General features: G+C 52.8%; 1 protein-coding gene and 1 long non-coding RNA gene across 3 annotated transcripts; one reads left to right on the forward strand and one right to left on the reverse strand.

The window, feature by feature from the left end:
* Window positions 1-2,327: 2,327 nt before the first annotated feature.
* On the reverse strand, window positions 2,328-4,713 carry LOC135276643 (uncharacterized). Its single transcript, XR_010344181.1, has 2 exons — window positions 4,477-4,713; window positions 2,328-4,296 (listed from the first exon to the last, which is right to left on the reverse strand). It is a non-coding gene; the product is annotated as an uncharacterized LOC135276643 (long non-coding RNA).
* Window positions 4,714-9,741: 5,028 nt separating this feature from the next.
* On the forward strand, window positions 9,742-13,053 carry ZNF579 (zinc finger protein 579). 2 transcript variants are annotated; one of them, XM_064380660.1, is made up of 2 exons: window positions 9,742-9,795; window positions 10,941-13,053. In XM_064380660.1, exon 2 carries the CDS (start codon window positions 10,943-10,945, stop codon window positions 12,629-12,631), a length of 1,689 nt encoding a protein of 562 aa, XP_064236730.1. In that variant the 5' UTR covers window positions 9,742-9,795; window positions 10,941-10,942; the 3' UTR covers window positions 12,632-13,053. The 2 variants fall into 2 exon arrangements, with proteins under 2 accessions (XP_064236730.1, XP_064236729.1); XM_064380659.1 differs by having other exon boundaries at window positions 9,749-9,795; window positions 10,473-13,053.
* Window positions 13,054-18,128: the final 5,075 nt, after the last annotated feature.

The raw sequence follows: 18,128 nt of genomic DNA on the forward strand, positions 1-18,128 counted from the left end.
CTGGGTGTGATGGCACGTGCCTGTAATCCCAGCTCCTCAGGAGGCTGAGGCAGGAGGATCTCTTGAACCCGGGAGGCAGAGGCTGCAGTGAGCCAAGATCACACCACTGCACTCCAGCCTGAGCAACAGAGGGGGACTCCATTTCAAAAAAAAAAAATAAATGAAATTAGAGTTGGTTTCAGTCAAAATGAGCTCTGTCCCTTAAATACATGATCCACCTCCAACAGACAGACACCCCCAAGAAACTAGGCATGCCCTTTAGAAGCCACCAATCTTACAGGACATGCCCCTTGGGAAACTAAACTGCCTCGCTGGAGGCATGTCCGAGATGAGGCCCCACCCCTTAGACCCTACAGCAGGCCCTTAGAATAGGATTTGCCCATCAGAGAATTGAAGAGGGGGTGCCTTCAGACTATTCGGCACACTGGGTTTCATTTCTGTACTGAGGGCTTATTCTGAGCCAGGCATTGGAACTCCCTGTGGGGATCATCCCTGCCCTCCTGGATATGTTCTGTCGTGTGGGCGACGGGCATGGGGAAAAAAGAAGTCAAATAAATGTAGACAATAATTTCAGATCATCACGAGCATTCTGAAGGCAATAGGGAAGGCTGGTAAGAAAGTGAGTGGCTAGGCTATGCCACCTTAGATGGGGTGGTCCAGGTGGACTTCTTGGTGGAGGTGGATCTGAGCCCTGAATGGTGAGCAAGGACCAGCGAGGAGGACGCCCAAATGGACACAGAAGGCGAGTGAGCTCAGGGAGGTAAGGATGCGATAAGGTTAATGGGTGGGTAGAGGTCACATCGCAGTGAGCCAGGCAAGCCAAGATGGGTGTTTGGCTGTGTTCTCCGGGCAGTGGGAAGCAAATTGTTCATTGAAGAGGGATGGGACCACCCTTGCACCTTACCAAGACCCCTGTGCCTAAGGAGAGGAAACGAAGCTGGAGGACACAGACTCAGAAGACTGCAGTCCAGGAGAAACCTGTGGGACGAACCACAGTGACGAACAGAAATCACACCTGTAACCCAGCACTATGGGAGGCAGAGGCAGGAGAATCACTTGAGCCCAGGAGTTTGAGATCAGCCTAGACAATAGTGTGAGACTCTGTCTCTAGTAAACATAATAAAATAAAACGAAAGGAATGGGTGGATTCGAGATGAACTCTGGAGTACGAATGCAGAGGATGGGTTGTGTGCACGTGTGTATTGGTTGGGGATGAGTGTAATGAGAAAGGAGAAATCAGGAGTAAATCATTGAGTGGTGGCATTTTTTTATGATGACCAGAAAACTAGGGGAGGACACATTTAAGTTGGGGTTTAGAAGAATCAAAAGTTCCTCTCCTTGAGTCCCTTAAACTTTTTTGTTTGTTTTTGAGACAGAGGCTCACTCTGTTGCCCAGGCTGGAGTGCAGTGGTATGATCTTGGCTCACTGCAACCTCTGCCTCCTGGGTTCAAGTGATTCTCCTGCCTCAGCCTTCCAGGTAGCTGGGATTACAGGTGTGCACCACTACACCCAGCTGATTTTTGTACTTTTAGTAGAGACAGGGTTTCACCATATTGGTCAGGTTGGTCTCCTACTCCTGACCTCAGGTGATCGATCCACCCACCTTGGCCTTGCAAAGTGCTGGGAATACAGGCGTGAGCCACCGCACCTGGCTGAGTTTGTTAAATTAAATGCCCCACAGGTTGCCATTCTCAAAGATTGAACATAAGCATATCCTGTGATGCAGTAATTCTACTGCTAGGTATAAACACTAACTCAAGTTCCCCTGCACCCAGAGACATATGAAAACATTCATAGCAGCAATACTTTCAACCCCAAACTCAGGGCAACCAAAACGCCCGTGAGCAATACAGTGGATAAATAATGATGGTATATGATGCAATGGAATACCACACAGCACCAAGAAAGAATGAGCTGCAGATAAACACAATCTCATGAATGAAAATTACAAAGACACAGGACCCGAGAAGCCAGAAACAGAGCACGATTTCATTTACATAACATTCAGGCCAGGTGCAGTGGCTCACGCCTATAATCCAAGCACTTTGGGAGGCCAAGGCAGGAGGATTGCTTGAGTTCAGGAGTTCAAGACCAGCCTGGGCAACATGGCAAGACCCCTGTTTCTAGTAAAAATACAAAATATAGCCAGGTGTGGTGGCCTGTGCCTGTAGTCCCAGCTACTTGCGGGGGCTGAGACCGGAGGATCGCTGGAGCATGATGGGGGGCGGGGGCGGAGGTTGCAGTGAGCCAAGATCATGCCACTGCACTACAACCTGGGCGACAGAGAGAGATCCTGTCTCCAAAACAAAAAACAAACCCATTCTAATGCAAGTAAAACTAAACCGTAATTTATTGTTTAGGATACATTGTCAGTAGTAAACCATACAAAAAAGCAAGGGCGACATTGTCCCGTAAAACTCAGAATAGTGGGCTGGACGAGTCAAGCGGGAGGGGATTTCCTAAAAGTTTCCAGGGTTGCTGATAGTTGACAAAATTCTAGTACTTAATCTGATAATCATGTATAATTATTTATTCAATTGTGTGTTTGTATCGTACATTTTTTTGCAAACAAGCCAGTATGAGGTACACAGCTATTTTTTGTTGTTGTTGTTGCAAACAAGCCAGTATGTGCATTTTTTAAAAATCTGTGTGTCTTATATTTCACAAAGAAAATATTTCAGGCAAGGCAAGTTGGCTCATGTCTGTAATCCCAACAATTTGGGAGGCCGAGGCAGGAGGATAGCTTGAGCTCAGGAATTAGAGAACAGTCTGGGCAATATAGTGAGATCCTGTCTCCACAAAACAAAAAACAAAACACAAAACAAAAAAAAAAAACCCGGGTGTGGTGACATATGCCTGTAGTCCCAGTTACTTGGGAGGCTGAGCTGGGAGGATTGCTTGAGCTCAGGAGGTCCAGGTTGCAGTGAGCTATGATCTCAGCACTTTGGGAGGCCAAGGCAGGAGGATTACTTGAGTCCAAGAGTTCGAGACCAACCTGATCACCGTGGAGAAACCCCCGTCTCTACTAAAAATACAAAATTAGCCGGTCGTGGTGGTGCATGCCTGTAATCCCAGGTACCTGGGAGGCTGAGGCAGGTGAATCGCTTGAACCCGGGAGGCAGAGGTTGCGGTGAGCCGAGATCTCGCCATTGTACTCCAGTCTGGGCAACAAGAGCGAAACTCCGTCTTAAAGAAAAAAAAAAAGTATCTCCCGTCGAGAAACAAGACCCGCCCCCTTCGAAGCAGGCACCGCCCCCAGGGACAAGACCCGCCCACTGCGAGACGGGCTTAGAGACAGGCTCAGCTCGGGAGATGCGCAATGGAAAGGCGCCAGCGTTGCCATGGAGACGGCTGCCGCCTAGGGAGTAAAGAATAGGGGCCTCGCGAGGCTGAGGTTCCCACCCCTTTCACCTGCACCACAGTCCTTTCTCTTCTGAGGCAGTAACGAGAGGGACTCACCCCATCTCCAGAGTGTCTCACAAGTGCCCGGTGCTGGGCTGGACGCTGTACCTAACGCGTCACATGGTGGCCCCATTTTATAGATGCGCTGATTGAGGCTGGGGGTGAGGAGGGGACCGGAGCGGGAATTTTACCCTGAGGACGATTTCAACCGCTGCAAAGCATTAATTACAAGCCAGAGGCCGGCAACTCCCACGCCTGTGTTTGGCAAGCTGATTCCTGCGTGCAGACCTTGGAGCTGAGTGGCGTTTCCCTCGGCCGCCCCAGCCTGCTTCCTTTCAGGGACGGCCTCAGATCTCAGTACCGAAGCCCAAGTGCCCCTCACTCCTCCCCGCCCTTCATCCCTTTTTATACATCCACAAATGCTTGTTAAGCCACTTGTCTGTCTCGGGCAGCCACCTGTAGGCAGAGCCGTTAAGCAGACAAGCAAAACAAGCCCCTGCCCTCGTGGAGTTTTAATTCTAGTGGGAGGGGAGATAGGCAATCCACTGGACAGTCACACGTTGCTAGCGTGTGTTCGTGATACGTACCATGTTGAAAATTAAAGGCCGGGCTTGGTGGCTCACGCCTGTAATGTCAGCACTTTGGGAGACCGACGTGGGTGGATCACTTGAGGTCAGGAGTTCGAGACCAGCCTGGCCAACATGGGGAAACCTTGTCTCTACTAAAAATACAAAACAAACAAACAAACAAACCTAGCTGCGCGTGCTGTCGGGCGCCTGTAGTCACAGCTACTCGGGAGGCTGAGGCAGGAGAATTGCTTGAACCCGGAAGGTGGAGGTTGCAGTGAGCTGAGATCGTGCCATTGACTCCAGCCTGGGCCACAGAGCAAGACTCTAACAATAAATAAAATAAAATAACTCTGACAAGAAAGAAAGAAAGAGAGAGAAAAAAGAAAAGAGAAAAGAAAATTAAGGCAGAGTGCGGGCTAGAGGGTGACAGGAGGTTATTTTAACTTGGGTGGACAAGACATAAGGGACGTAAGAAGTGAGGGACGTAAGAAGCTGGATGGAAACCTCGGCAGAGCGTTCCAGGCCCGGGCAACCCCAAGTGCAAAGGCCCTGAGTCCCTTCAGAGCGCAGAGGGCGGTGCGACGCGGAGAGAGAGGTAGGAAAGGAGGGAGGGAGGCCCCGGGTCCCGGCAAGCAGAGCCTTGGGGGCGGGAGTGGGCGTGGGGTCAGAAGGGAAGCTCTGGGTTTTATTCCAAGGGAGATGGGGAGCCATGGACACGAGGGTGTTGGGCTCAAGAGTGAGATGATGTGATTTCTGGGTGCTGGAGGCTGGACGGGAGGGGGGCTGGAAGCAGGAGAGCCAATGAGGAGGGGGAGACGGTGGGATTGGCATCCTGAGTCCAGCCCTCAGCCAATCAGCGACAAGCCCCGCCCCCGGCTCAGGGAGCCGCCTTCCCAGCCGGAGGTCGTGGGGCCCAGGCCTCCCTCTAGCACCTGGGCCCGAGCCCTGCCTCCTGCCGGCTCCCCGCCTCGGTCTCTCCCGCATCCGGCCCAGCCAGCACGCGGGTCCCACAGGAATTTCTCTAAAACACTAATCGGATCATGTGACTCTAAAACCTTTTCAATGGCTTCTCAGTGCACCCGGAGTGAGTCCAAGCTTAGCCTGGACTAGGAGGCCCGGCACGGTAGCTGGGTGCAGCTCTGGCCTCTCTCCAGCACACTGGCCTCCTTTATGGCCTTAATACGAGACCCCCAGCCCCATCCCTCGCCACGTGCTGGGGAAGCAGAGACCAAACCCCCTTCCATGTGCTGTGCTCTGTGCTTAAAGTTTTCTTTTCTATCACCTCCATTCCCGAATTCATTATTATTTCTCCTCCCCCCCTCCTCTTCTTTCTCCTCCTCTATCTTTCAAACCTTCAAAATATAGATGATAAAATAGCACACACATCCTTGATATATACCCAAAAGAATTAACAGCTGTTCAAACAAAAATGTATACACAAATGTTTATAACAACACTATTCACAACAGCCCAAAGATAGACGCAACCCCAATGTCCATCAACAAATGAATGGATAAAGAAAATGCAGGTGACAGCGGCCCTCCACATCCATGGGTTCTGTACCCTTAGATAGGAGGCTGTAAAGGACTCCGTCACTCAGGGATTTGGAATCCGAGGACAGTCCTGGAACCAATCCCCTGTGGACACCGAGGGATGACTGCACTCATGAAATGGAATACTATTCAGCCACAGAAAGGAATGAAGCACTGACTCATGCTAGGGCACCGATGAACCTTAGAAGCATTGTGCTGGCCACGCGTAGTGGCTCACGCCTGTAATCCCAGTGCTTTAGGAGACCGAGGTGGGCTGGTCATCTGAGCCCAGGAGTTCAAGACCACCCTGGGCAACATGGCAAGACCCCATCTCTACCAGAAACAAAAATTAGCCCGGTGTGGTGGTGCATGCCTGTAGTCTCAGCTATCTGGGAGACTGAGGCGGGAGAATCTCTTGAACCCCAGAGGTGGTGGTTGCAGTGAGCTATGATTGTGCCAATGCACTCCTGCCTGGGTGACAGAGAAAGACCATCTCTCAGTTTTTAAAAAGGTGGGCAATGTCCTTTGAGGGGGAGGAGGAAAACTTTTATGCAAATTTAAGAAGCTAGTCACAAAGGAACACATGTTGTTTGCTTTCACTTATATGAAATGTCCAGAATAGGCAAATTCATAGAGACAGAAAGCTGATTGTGAGCTGACAAGGGCCAGGGATAGAAGGGAGTGCAGGAATGACTGCTAATGGGCTTAGGGTTGTTTGGGCTGATGAAAAAGTTCTGGAACTAGGCTGAGCATGCTGGCACATGCCTGTAATCCTAGCACTTCAGGAGGCTCAGGTGGGAGGATTGCTTGAGACCAAGAGTTCAGAACAGGCTGGGCAACAAATCAAGATCCCATATCTACAAAAAAGAAAAGAAAGAAAAGAAAGAGAGGAAAGAAGGGAGGAAGGGAGGAGGGAAGGAAGGAAGGAAGAGAGAGAGAGAGAAGGGAGGGAGGAAGGCAGGCAGGCAGGCAGGCCAGCCAGGTGAACACCTTTAGTTTCAGCTACTTGGGAGGCTAAGGCAGGAAGATCACTTGACCCCAGGAGTTTGAGGCTCCCATGAACTATGATGTTGTCACAGCACTCCAGCCTGTGAGACAGAGTGAGACCCCCATCTCAAAAAAAAGAAAAGGAAAGAAGTAAAGAGTTCTGGGCCGGGCGCGTTGACTCACGCCTGTAATCCCAGCACTTTGGGAGGCCAAGGCGGGCAAATCATGAGGTCAGGAGTTCGAGACTAGCTTGGCCAACATGGTGAAACCCCATCTTTACTAAAAATACAAAAATTGGCTGGGCATGGTGGCTCATGCCTGTAATCCCAGCTACTTGGGAGGCTGAGGCAAGAGAATTGCTTGAACTGGGACCTGGGAGACAGAGGCTGAAGTGAATGGAGATCATACCATCACACTCCAGCCTGGGCTACAGAGTAAGACTTCGTCTCAAGAAAAAAAAAAAAGAAGAAGAAGAAATTCCACTTCACAGAGAGATAGAAGAAATGATAGTGGATCAGCAGGATGATTTTTAAAAAAATGATATAGGGATGGGGTCTCACTATGTTGCCCAGGCTAGTTTTGAATTCCTGAGCTCAAGCAATCCTTCCACTTCAGCCTCCCAAAGTGCTGGGATTACAGGCATTAGCCACCGTGCCTAGACCAGGAGCATGCTTTTTTAAAGCACCTTGTCCGTTATACCGTATTTTAAAGAATATATACCATGGAATAAAAGTTTAAAAATATTCATGGTAATAATGGGCATCAAATTCAAGAAAGAAGTTATGTTTGAGATAGGAGAGGCAATCAAATTTTGGAGGGGGTGGCCCATGGGGAGTCAGTTGTATCCCTAATATTTTAGAGCTGGCAAGCAGAATATGGGTGTATGTTTTAACTTTTTTTTTGTAAAACACACATAAAACTTACAATTTTAACCATTTTAAAGCACACAGCTCAATGGCTTTAAGTAAATGTTGCACAACTATCCACAATGTTTAGTTCCAGACTCTTTCTTTTATTTTTTTGAAATGGAGTTTCACTGTTGTTGCCCAGGCTGGAGTGCAATGGCACGATCTCGGCTCACTGCAACCTCCACCTTCTGGGTTCAAGCGATTCTCCCACCTCAGCCTCCTGAGTAGCTGGGATTACAGGCGTACACCACCACGCCCGGCTAATTTTTGTATTTTTGTAGAGATGGAGTTTCTCCATGTTGTCCAGGCTAGTCTTGAACTCCTGACCTCAGGTGATCTGCCCACCTTGGCCTCCCAAAGTTCCGAGATTACAGGCATGAGCCACCACACCTGGCCTCCTTTACTTTTTTGAGTGTATAACACATTTGCTCTGTTTCACATTCAAAAAGTACAAAAGGCTGGGCACAGTGGCTAATATCTGTAATTCCACCACTTTGGGAGGCTGAGGCAGGTGGATCATTTAAGCCCAGGAGCTCTAGCCCAGCCTGGGCAACATAGGGAGACCCCATGTCTACAAAATATACAAAAATTAGCCAGATGTGGTGGCACACTCCTGTAGTCCCAGCTACTCAGGAGGCGGAGGTGGGAGGACTGCTTCAGCCCGCGAGGTCGAGGCTGCAGTGAGCTGAGATCATGCTACTGCACTCTCTCCAGGCAGCCTGGGCAACAGAGGGAGAGCCGGTCTCAAATAATAATAATAATAATAAAGAACAAAAGGATAAAAAGGATAGAGTGTAGTAAGTTTCTGTCCTAGAAGTTAGCCTATGTTGCCAGTTTCAGTTTCTTCCTCTTGTTCCAGTTCTTCTGGACACAATCCCAGAACACACACAAGCCCAGAACAGGCTGCAGGCTGTACTCGGCCTTCCTTTTTTTCTCTTCTACAGGTTATCACTTGGAGACTTTCCATATATTCACACAGCGAGCTTCTTTGTTCTTTTTTATGGACACCTAGTATTCCACTGCATGGATCAGTCATGATTTATTACTCAAATCTCCTACAGATGGGAGTTTAGCTTGTTTTCAGCCGTTTGCAGTGATGTGCAGTACTGCAATGATTAACCTGGTAGAGACATTATTTTGTGTAGTTTCGAGTAGATATCGCTGAAGAATAAATTCCTGGAATTGCTGGCTTGGTAAGACTGTTCCAATTCTACTTGCCCCAGCTGGGTTTGAAGGACCTGTTTGCTCACAATCTCATTCACACTGTTTGGCAGGAATGTAACCTTAAACAAACAGAGTCAAGCTGCGGGTATACTCCTGCAAAATGCCTTTTCTCCTCCACATTAGGTTTTTGAGATGTGGCCAGGTGGGTTTCATTCTGCCAATTTCAGCTGAAATATTGCTGCCTCCAGGAAGACCTCAGGAATCACCTCCTCCCAGTGTGGTCTCAGCTCAGTGCCTTCTGTTCTCTGCATTCCCATAGCAGTTTCCTGCCTTGGAGCACACATTCCCCCACACGCACTCCAGCGTGTCTGATCCGTGTCTGTCTGCCTTCCCCATCAGACCATGAACTCGCTGGGGACAGGGTCGAATGGCCTCTGGTTTTGCTACTGTGGCTCCAGCACCAAGGACAGCGCCAGCCCATAGTAGGTGCTCAGTAAACATTGGTTGCTAAGGTCCCAGGGAATATGCGTATATGTAACAAAATATATGCAGGCTGGCCCGTAGTAGATAGTCAGTAAATATTGGTCACTTAGGGTCAAATGACTGTATGCAGGGGCTTATCACAAAGGGGAAACTGAGGCTTAAGGTGGGAGAGTCCTTCACGCAGGCAGCCAAGGGAAGGCTGGAGCCAGGTTCTAATCCAGAGTGCCGGTATTTTCTGAAGCCTCTGTCACTGCTTCATTCATCTTCCTCCCCCAGCCACCCCCTCGGCTTGACACAGTGCCTGGCACAGACAGGACTTGATAAATGTGTATTTGTTGAAGGAATGAATGAGAGAGAGAGTGTGTGTGTGTGTGTGTGTGTGTGTGTGTGTGTGTGTTGGGGAGCCGGGGGTAGCTGGATCCAGCGTCCCAGGCCCCTCAGCACCCGCTGCTCTCTGGGAGCCCGGGGGACAGGCCCCCAGCCCCCTCCCCTCACAGGACCCTGTGGTGCAAACTGCCCTCCCTCCCCTCCCTGGGTCCCCCGTCCTCCCGCTTCCGGCTTCCTAGCCAGTCTTTCCTCTTTCAGGCTCCGACGGAAGGCTGGGTTTCCGGGGGGAAGGCTTAGGCGGTGACACCGAGCCCAGCCTCCTCCTCCACCCCCCACCACACTCGGGTCCCCCCTCCCTCCCCGCCACCACCGTCCGCGTTTGGCCGGCCGTGGGGAAGGAAGAAAGGAGCCAAGGAGGCCAGGTAAGAACCCGGCCCCAGCGACCAGGGCCGAGCCCCAGGCCCGGGGCTGAGAAATCCTCAAGGCCTCGGCCCGGCCCCAATTCTGCTGATCATGCCTTCGGGGAGCTGCAGGCTTGGCCCAGAGGAGACTGGCCCCCCTCTGGGACCTGGGACCCCTGACCCCACCAGCCTCCCTCCCGGGTCCAGGGGTCCAGTCCTCAGCTGCCTCCTCCCTGGGGATTCCGGGCAGCTGGGTCCCCAGCCCGCACCTCCCCCTTGTCCTGGGAGCCCAGCCCCCTCCCCAGCCCCTCCTCCACCGGGACCCAGGAATCCACACCTCCTCCATAACAGATTCCCCAATCCGTCCCGGCCTGGACCCAGGGGTCTCAATCTCCAGCTCCCACCTCCCTCAGTCCCAAGAGTCTGGGCCCCCAGCCCCCTCCCAACTCAGACCAGAAGTCTGAGCCCTCCTACTCCCCGGCCTCTCCCAGCCCCTGGCGTCTGGGCACACGCTCCATTTCCGGGGCCTACTGGCTTCGAATCCCACCCCTCCACTCAGGCCCCATGGGCTGTGTCCCAGCCCCTCCCGAAACGTTCAGCCTGGCCGGGGGGCCTGGAGCAGAAGCGGGTCACTGACTTTGCCCCCTCTGTGCCTCTACCCTGTCTCACTCCCTCTGTGTCTGTCTCCATCTCCCCAGCCTCCAACCCACCGCTGCTCTCCTGATCGCTCCGCTTGCACTATCTCTGCCTCTGGGTCTCCAAGTCTCTTTGTTTCCTCTTCTCTGTGTCTCTGTCTCTCTGCTGGGTGTTCCTCGCTCTCCTCCCTCTCTTCTCTGCTCTGCCGTTCACCATCCTGTCTTTCTGTGTCTCCTGGTCTCTGTCTGTCCATCTGCACTTCGCTGTGTCTCCCACCTCTGCCTTCCCCTGTCTCTGTTCCCTGCTCTGTCTCTGATCTCTGCCTCTCTCCCTGTCTCTGCATCTCTGCCTCCTCGCCTCCGTGTCTCTCACCTTTGTCTCTGTCTCAAATCTCTCTCCCCTGGCTGAATACCTGGCCCTCTCTGCCTCTTTATCTCCGACTGTCTCTGTCTCTGCTTCTCTCTCTGCCACACCCCACGCACTTCTCTTTATCTCTGTCCCCCTTCCCATCTCTCCCTCTCTCCCGACAGGCATGGATCCGCAGCCTCCTCCGCCTGCCCAGGGCAGCCCGCCTCACCGTGGCCGAGGCCGTGGCCGTGGCCGAGGCCGTGGTCGAGGCCGTGGCCGTGGCAGGGGGGGCGCTGGAGCCCCTCGGGCGCCCCTGCCCTGCCCCACCTGCGGCCGCCTCTTCCGCTTCCCCTACTACCTCTCCCGGCACCGGCTGAGCCACTCGGGGCTCCGGCCCCACGCCTGCCCGCTGTGCCCCAAGGCCTTCCGCCGGCCGGCCCACCTCTCCCGCCACCTGCGGGGCCACGGGCCCCAGCCCCCGCTGCGCTGTGCCGCCTGCCCCCGCACCTTCCCGGAGCCCGCCCAGCTCAGGCGCCACCTGGCTCAGGAGCACGCGGGCGGCGAGGTCGAGCTGGCCATCGAGAGGGTGGCCAAGGAGGGGGCCGAGTCCAGCTGGGGCCCGCAGGACGAGGGCGCGGAACAGCCCACCACTGCTGCGGCGGGGGCCGCGGAGGAGGAGGTGGCCGCAGTGTGGCCCGAGACGTGGCCTGCGGGGGAGCCGGCCACGCTGGCTGCGCCCACCAGCGCCGCGGAGCCCCGAGAGTCGGAGTCGGAGGAGGCCGAGGCCGGGGCCGCAGAGCTGAGGGCCGAACTGGCGCTGGCGGCCGGGCGGCAGGAGGAGAAACAGGTCCTGCTCCAGGCGGACTGGACACTGCTGTGCCTGCGCTGCCGCGAGGCCTTCGCCACCAAGGGCGAGCTCAAGGCGCACCCGTGTCTGCGCCCCGAGGGCGAACAGGAGGGTGAAGGGGGACCCCCGCCGCGCCCCAAGCGACACCAGTGCTCCATCTGCCTCAAGGCCTTCGCCAGGCCCTGGTCCCTGTCGCGCCACCGGCTGGTCCATTCCACCGACCGCCCTTTCGTGTGTCCAGACTGCGGCCTGGCCTTCCGCCTCGCCTCCTACCTCCGCCAGCACCGCCGCGTCCACGGCCCACTCAGCTTGCTGGCCCCGCTGCCCGCGGCGGGCAAGAAGGACGACAAGGCCTCGGGGGCACGGAACTCAGCGAAGGGGCCAGAGGGGAGCGAGGGGGCGGAGTGCGGGGGTGCCTCGGAAGGCGGAGGAGGCGGGCAGAACGGAGGCGACGCCGCCCAGGCCCGGCCCCCGGCCGGGGAGCCACGCTTCTGGTGCCCGGAGTGCGGCAAAGGGTTCAGGCGCCGCGCGCACCTGCGGCAGCACGGGGTGACCCACTCGGGAGCGCGCCCCTTCCAGTGCGTGCGCTGCCAGCGGGAGTTCAAGCGCCTGGCCGACCTGGCGCGCCACGCACAGGTGCACGCTGGGGGCCCGGCCCCGCACCCGTGCCCACGCTGCCCGCGCCGCTTCTCGCGCGCCTACAGCCTCCTGCGCCACCAGCGCTGCCACCGCGCAGAGCTAGAGAGGGCCGCCGCGCTGCAAGCACTGCAGGCCCAGGCACCACCGTCGCCGCCGCCGCCGCCGTCCCTGAAGACCGAGCAGGAGGAAGAAGGGCTCCCACTGCCTCTCGCAAACATTAAGGAAGAGCCGCCCTCTCCGGGGACCCCACCCCAGTCCCCGCCGGCTCCCCCTGTCTTCCTCAGCGCCTCCTGTTTCGACAGCCAAGACCACTCAGCCTTTGAGATGGAGGAAGAAGAGGCAGACAGCAAGGCTCACCTGCGCGGGCTGGGGGGCCTGACCTCCTGACCTCCGCCGCCCTGCCCTCTGCCACTCCGCCTGAGCTCCTGTTTGCAGAATGGAGGAGGGAAGCTGAAGGAGCCGCCTCCTCTGTCCACCCACCCGTCCCCTTCACGCCCTTAACACTAAGGAGTAGGGGGTCCCAGACTGCCCCTCGCTCCCCATGGCCCGCCCCCAGAACCCCCGATGCTGGTTAGGAACCGCTCACCCCAACATGTGTCTTAAGGCAGGACGACTTGGGAAAAAAGGCGGCGGACAGTTGGCCAGAGGGATGGAGACTGGTGGGGACGCCCCGCCTGCCTGTCCCCCATTACACACACTGGACACCATCACCTCTTCGGAGCTGCGAGACCCTGGGGGTCCCCAGTGAGCAAAGGTCTGTCCTTGTCCCTTTGTCTGTCTGTGAATAAATGTGAGTTCGTGAAACCCGAGAGACCGAGGTATTCTCTGGAGGTGGGGGCAGGCTGGGGGCGCTGGGGCGAGTTAGGGTTTGTCCAGCGGACTCTGAGCTCAGGTTCAGAGCAGGAAGGAGACAGAGGCATCGGAGAAAACGTGGCCCTCAACTAAGCAAGAAGCCGCTGAAGCCTGGGTTCACAAGAAACAGGAATGTGAGATGACAGATAATCGTCACCCCTGCCCTGTGGAATCTCTGAGCGTGTTATTCACTCAATCTCTACCGTGCCCTACTCTGTGCCAGCGGTGGCACTAGGCCCTGAGGAGAAGGAGGCCAATGCCGTCCTCTGAAAGAGCTGGAGTTCTAGCCCTGCATTATCCAACATAACTTTTTTTTCCGCCTAGAAAAGTTTCCACAATTTTTCTTCCCTCACTCTGTTGCCCAGGCTGCCGTGCTATGGTGCAGTCATAGCTCACTGCAGTCTCAAACTCCCAGACCCAAGCAGTCCTCTTGCCCCAGCCTCCCTGGTGCATGCCACCACACCCAGCTAATTGTTTAACTTTTTGTAGAGATGGAACCTTGCCCAGTCTGGGAGAACTTTCTGTGATGATGGGATAATCTACATCTTCACTGTCCAATATGGTATCTGGCAGCCACACGTGGCTATTTCCATTTAAAGTTAGAATATGGAAATGTAAGGTCATTAAGATGAAATAAATGTAAAAGTTCGGTCTTTCAGTCACACTTTTTTTTCTTTTCTTTTTTTTCACCCAGGCTGGAGTGCAGTGGCACAATCTCGATTCACTGCAACCTCCAACTCTTGGGTTCAAGTGATTCTCCTGCCTCAGCCTCCTGAGTAGCTGGGATTACAGGAGCCTGTCACCACACCCAGTTAATTGTTGTATTTTTAGTTAGACACAGGGATTTGCCTTGTTAGCCAGGCTGGTCTTGAGCTCCTGACCTCAGGTGATCCACCTACCTCAGCCTCCCCAAGTGCTGGGATTACAGGTGTGAGCCACCATGCCTGGTCTCAGTCACACTATTTCAAGGGCCAAAGAACCTCACGTGGCTGGTGGCTGCCATATTTGACAGCACAGATCTAGAACATTACATCATTGAAAAAAGTCCTGCAGAATGCAATATAGCACCAGGTATAAGGGCTACTGGGTATAAGGGCTACCAGATAGCATGATGGCAGAGCAGGATGGGGGAGTCAGGGCTTCTCTGGCGAGGCCGTGTTTGATTTAAATGAAGATGAAGGGAACCAGGTGTAAGAAAGAAGCATCTGTGAGAAGAAAAACACCAGGCAAAGAAAAAACAGGGGCAAAGGCTAGGAGGTGGGTGGGTGCTACATGTTTTTTGGTTTTTGTGTTTTTTTTGTTTTTTTGAGACAGGGTCTTGCTCTATTGCCCAGGCTGGAGTGCAGTGGTGCAATCATAGCTCAATGCAGCCTCGACCTCCTGGCTCGAGGGATTCTCCCTCCTCGGCCTCCCAAGTAGCTGGGACTACAGGTGTGCACTCTCATGCTTGGCTAATTGTTTAAAATTTTTGTGGAGATGGTGTCTTCCTATGTTGCCCAGGCTGGTCTTGGACTCTTGGGCTCAAGCAGTCCTCCTGCCGCAGCCTCCCAAAGTGCTGGGATTAGCAGCATGAACCACTGCACCTGGCCATTACTACATATTTTAGGGACTGCAAGTAATCGGAGGTGGGGTGGGAAGTTTCCATTTCTACATGTCTTCCAGTTGCTCTCTTTTTTCACTCGTTTATTTAGGCACTAGGAATGGAAGGAAGAGGCATACCTGTCAGCTAAACTCCCTTAAACACCCTTCTCTTTCCTTCTCTTGACACCCTGCCTGCCCCCAGCACCTTCAATGGTTCTCTCTTGCCCTACGCAAATAATGACATTGACCACTTCGGTATCTGCACACCCAAAAGAAACAGCAAGGAAGGGGCAGAGCCTCCCCATTTTCCAGGACAACAAACTGAGACTTAGAGAGGGAAGATGTGTCCCCCAGTGTGACGATGATCCTAGATGGATCAAAGGAGGAAGGGAAGCCAGAACGCTGAGGGTTGAGGATCAAGGTGGGAGATGACCACTGAAAGCTTCAAATAATTCCACCTTCAATGATAGTGGCTGAGCCCTTAGCACTGTGCCAGCTTGTAGTAAGTCTCAATATGGGTTAGCTTGTCTGATTTTTTTTTTTAAATAGGCCCTCACTTTGTTGCCCAGGCTGGAGTGCAGTGGGACAATCATAGCTCACTGCAGCCTCCATCTCTTGGGCTCAAGTAATTCTCCTGCCTCAGCCTCTGGAGTAGCTAGGACTACAAATGCATATCACCATGCTTGGCTGATTTTTAAATTTTTTCTTTGTAGAGAGGAGGTCTCACTATGTTGCCAGAGCTGGTTTCCAACTCCTGGTCTCAGGTGATCCTCCCCCTCAGCCTCCCGAAGTGCTAGGATTACAGTTGTGAGTCACCGCGCCTGGCCTACCGCAACTGTTTATCACTGAGTTTAAGCCCAGTGCTGGATGTTGGGGCTAGTATTTGATGACACCATCTGGGCAGTCTTGTGACACCAGCAGCCCAGCTCAGGAGATGAATAATAACCAAATATTGGACCAAATAAATTAGGGTTACCAAATGAGACTGGTTCCCCCAAAGAACTACTCCTACAGGAAACTATAACCAAGCCTCAAGTGCTGGGGAGATGGGAGGCTGAAGTCTGCTTTTATTACATCAAAGCCACTCTCTCCTCAGGAACCTTCAGTGGCTCCCTGTTACCATATCCAAATGTAGGCTCCTATTTAGTGAGAGCCTACCACGGCCAGACACCTGATCCATACAATATCATGGACAAAACCCATCAAACGAGAAAGTTATATAGCTCCATTTATAAAAGGGCCAAATTGGGGCTTCAAGCAAATAAGCCATCTGTTCCACTCTAGTAATCGCTCCTACGAAATGAACCTTGCGTATTAAATGACTTACTTCATGGAAAGGGCCGAAGACAGTGCTTGGGTCTGGCAAGAAGTTGTTGTTGTTGGTTGGGCGTGGTGGCTCACACCTGTAATCCCAGCACTTTGGGAGGCTGAGGTGGGTGGATCGTCTGAGGTCAGGAGTTCGAGACTAGCGTGGCCAACATGATGAAACCCCGTCTCTATTAAAAATACAAAAATTTAGCCAAGAGTGGTGGCAGGTGCCTATAATCCCATTTACTGGGGAGGCTGAGGCAGGAGAATCACTTGAACCCGGGAGGCGGAGGTTGTAGTGAGCCGAGATCGCGCCACCACACTCTAGCCTGGGTGACAAGAGTGCAAAAAAAAAAAAAAAAAAAAGTTGCTGCTGTTGGTACTTTAACTATTATTCTCCCTGGCTGGTAGGTACATGATCTCAGTGAATCCTCACCACTCTACTGGGAGACAGGAAACACCCTCTCCATTTTCCAGATGCAGAGAGGAAGTCCCTTGTCCAAGGTATCATGGTTACAAGTTGGCAGACCTGGTACTTGAACCCTGACCCAGGCCAGTCTTACCCTCCCCATCAGCTCCCACCACACAGCCCACTCTCAAGCCCCTTCCTGCACACATCTTGGTCTCCAGGACCCATGGGCCCCTCTGCCCTGTGGGTTTGCCCACCCTTCCCCATGCAGATCTGCCGCCTCAGGAGAGAGACAACTTCAGAACAAAATACGGCATTGACAAAGAGAAGGCGGCCTTAGAGAGAGAGCCCAGCTTTTCACCGTGCAGGTAGAAAAACTGAGGCCAGGTGCATGGAACAGACAGAGAGAATGATTAAGTAACCAAATGCCTGTGATTATTGAAGGAGTCGTGGTCATGTAGGGAACACGACCTGCCATTTGTCTTTCACTATGCTGACCATTTTACACATGTGATCACAACCACATTTGTTAATGATAGGAACCCACTTCTTAAGTGTTGACCCAATGTCTGTTTCAAGGGTATTACATAGATTAGTCCATTTAATCCTCACAATAGCCCCATAAAATAGATACTATTATTGGCTGTTTTCTGTTTTGGATTTTCATAAACAGCTTTATTGAGGTATCATTTACATGCCATAGACTTCATCCATTTGGTCATACAAGTCGATTAAAATATATATATATAGAGAGAGAGAGAGACAGAGTCTCACTCTGTGACCCAGGCTGGAGTGCAGTGGCACAATTTTGGCTCACTACAACCTCCTCCTCCCAAGTTCAAGCAATTCTCTGCCTCAGCCTCCAGAGTAGCTGGGATTACAGGTGCCTGGTACCATACCCTGCTAATTTTTTTGTATTTTTAGTAGAGACGGAGTTTCACCATCTTGGCCAGGCTGGTCTTGAACTCCTGACCCCGTGATCTACCTGCCTCAGCCTCCCAAAGTGCTGGGATTACAGGCGTGAGCCACCGCATCTGGGCAATTTTTAATAAATGTACAGAGTTGTGTAACTATCGCCACATTCCAATTTTAGAATATTTCCAGGCTGGGTGTGGTGGCTCAGGTCTGCAATCCCTACACTTTGGGAAGCCAAGGTGGGAGGATCACTGGAAGCCAACAGTTCGAGACCAGCCTGGGCACCAAAGCAAGACCCTGTCTCTACAAAACACTGAAAAAAATTAGCTGGGTGTGATGGTGAGTGCCTGTAATCCCAGTTACTTGAGAGGCTGAGGTGGGAGGATTGCTTGAGAGGCTGAGGTGGGAGGACTGCTTGAGCCCAGGAGTTGAAGGCTGCAGTGAGCTACGATGTCACTGCACTCCAGCCAAGGCCACAGAACAAGATCCTGTCTCTAAGAAAGAATAATAAATAAACTAATGAATTAATTAAAACTTTTAAAAAGAATATTTCAATCACCCCAAAAAGACATCCTGTGCCTGTTAATAGTGATTTCCCATTTCCACCCTCAGCTCCAGGCAAGCACTCCGCTATTTCATGTCTGTGGATGAACCTATTCTAGACATTGCATATAAATGGATCATGCCATATGCAGCTTTGGCGACTGTCCTCCTCCTCCTAGCAGAACGCCTTCAAGTCTATTCACACTGTCAGCCGTGTGGGTTCAGTACTTACTTCCTCTTCTGCCATTGTTGCTGTTGCTGTTGTTGAGATGGGGT

Source organism: Aotus nancymaae, unplaced genomic scaffold (genome assembly GCF_030222135.1).
Source record: "Aotus nancymaae isolate 86718 unplaced genomic scaffold, 86718_ANA_hifiasm-v0.15.2.pri h1tg000028l, whole genome shotgun sequence".
NCBI lineage: Eukaryota > Metazoa > Chordata > Mammalia > Primates > Aotidae > Aotus > Aotus nancymaae.

Bases quoted from the DNA above. Each gene is read 5' to 3' on its own strand.
- ZNF579 (XM_064380660.1), top strand. From the start codon at position 10,943: ATGGATCCGCAGCCTCCTCCGCCTGCCCAGGGCAGCCCGCCTCACCGT.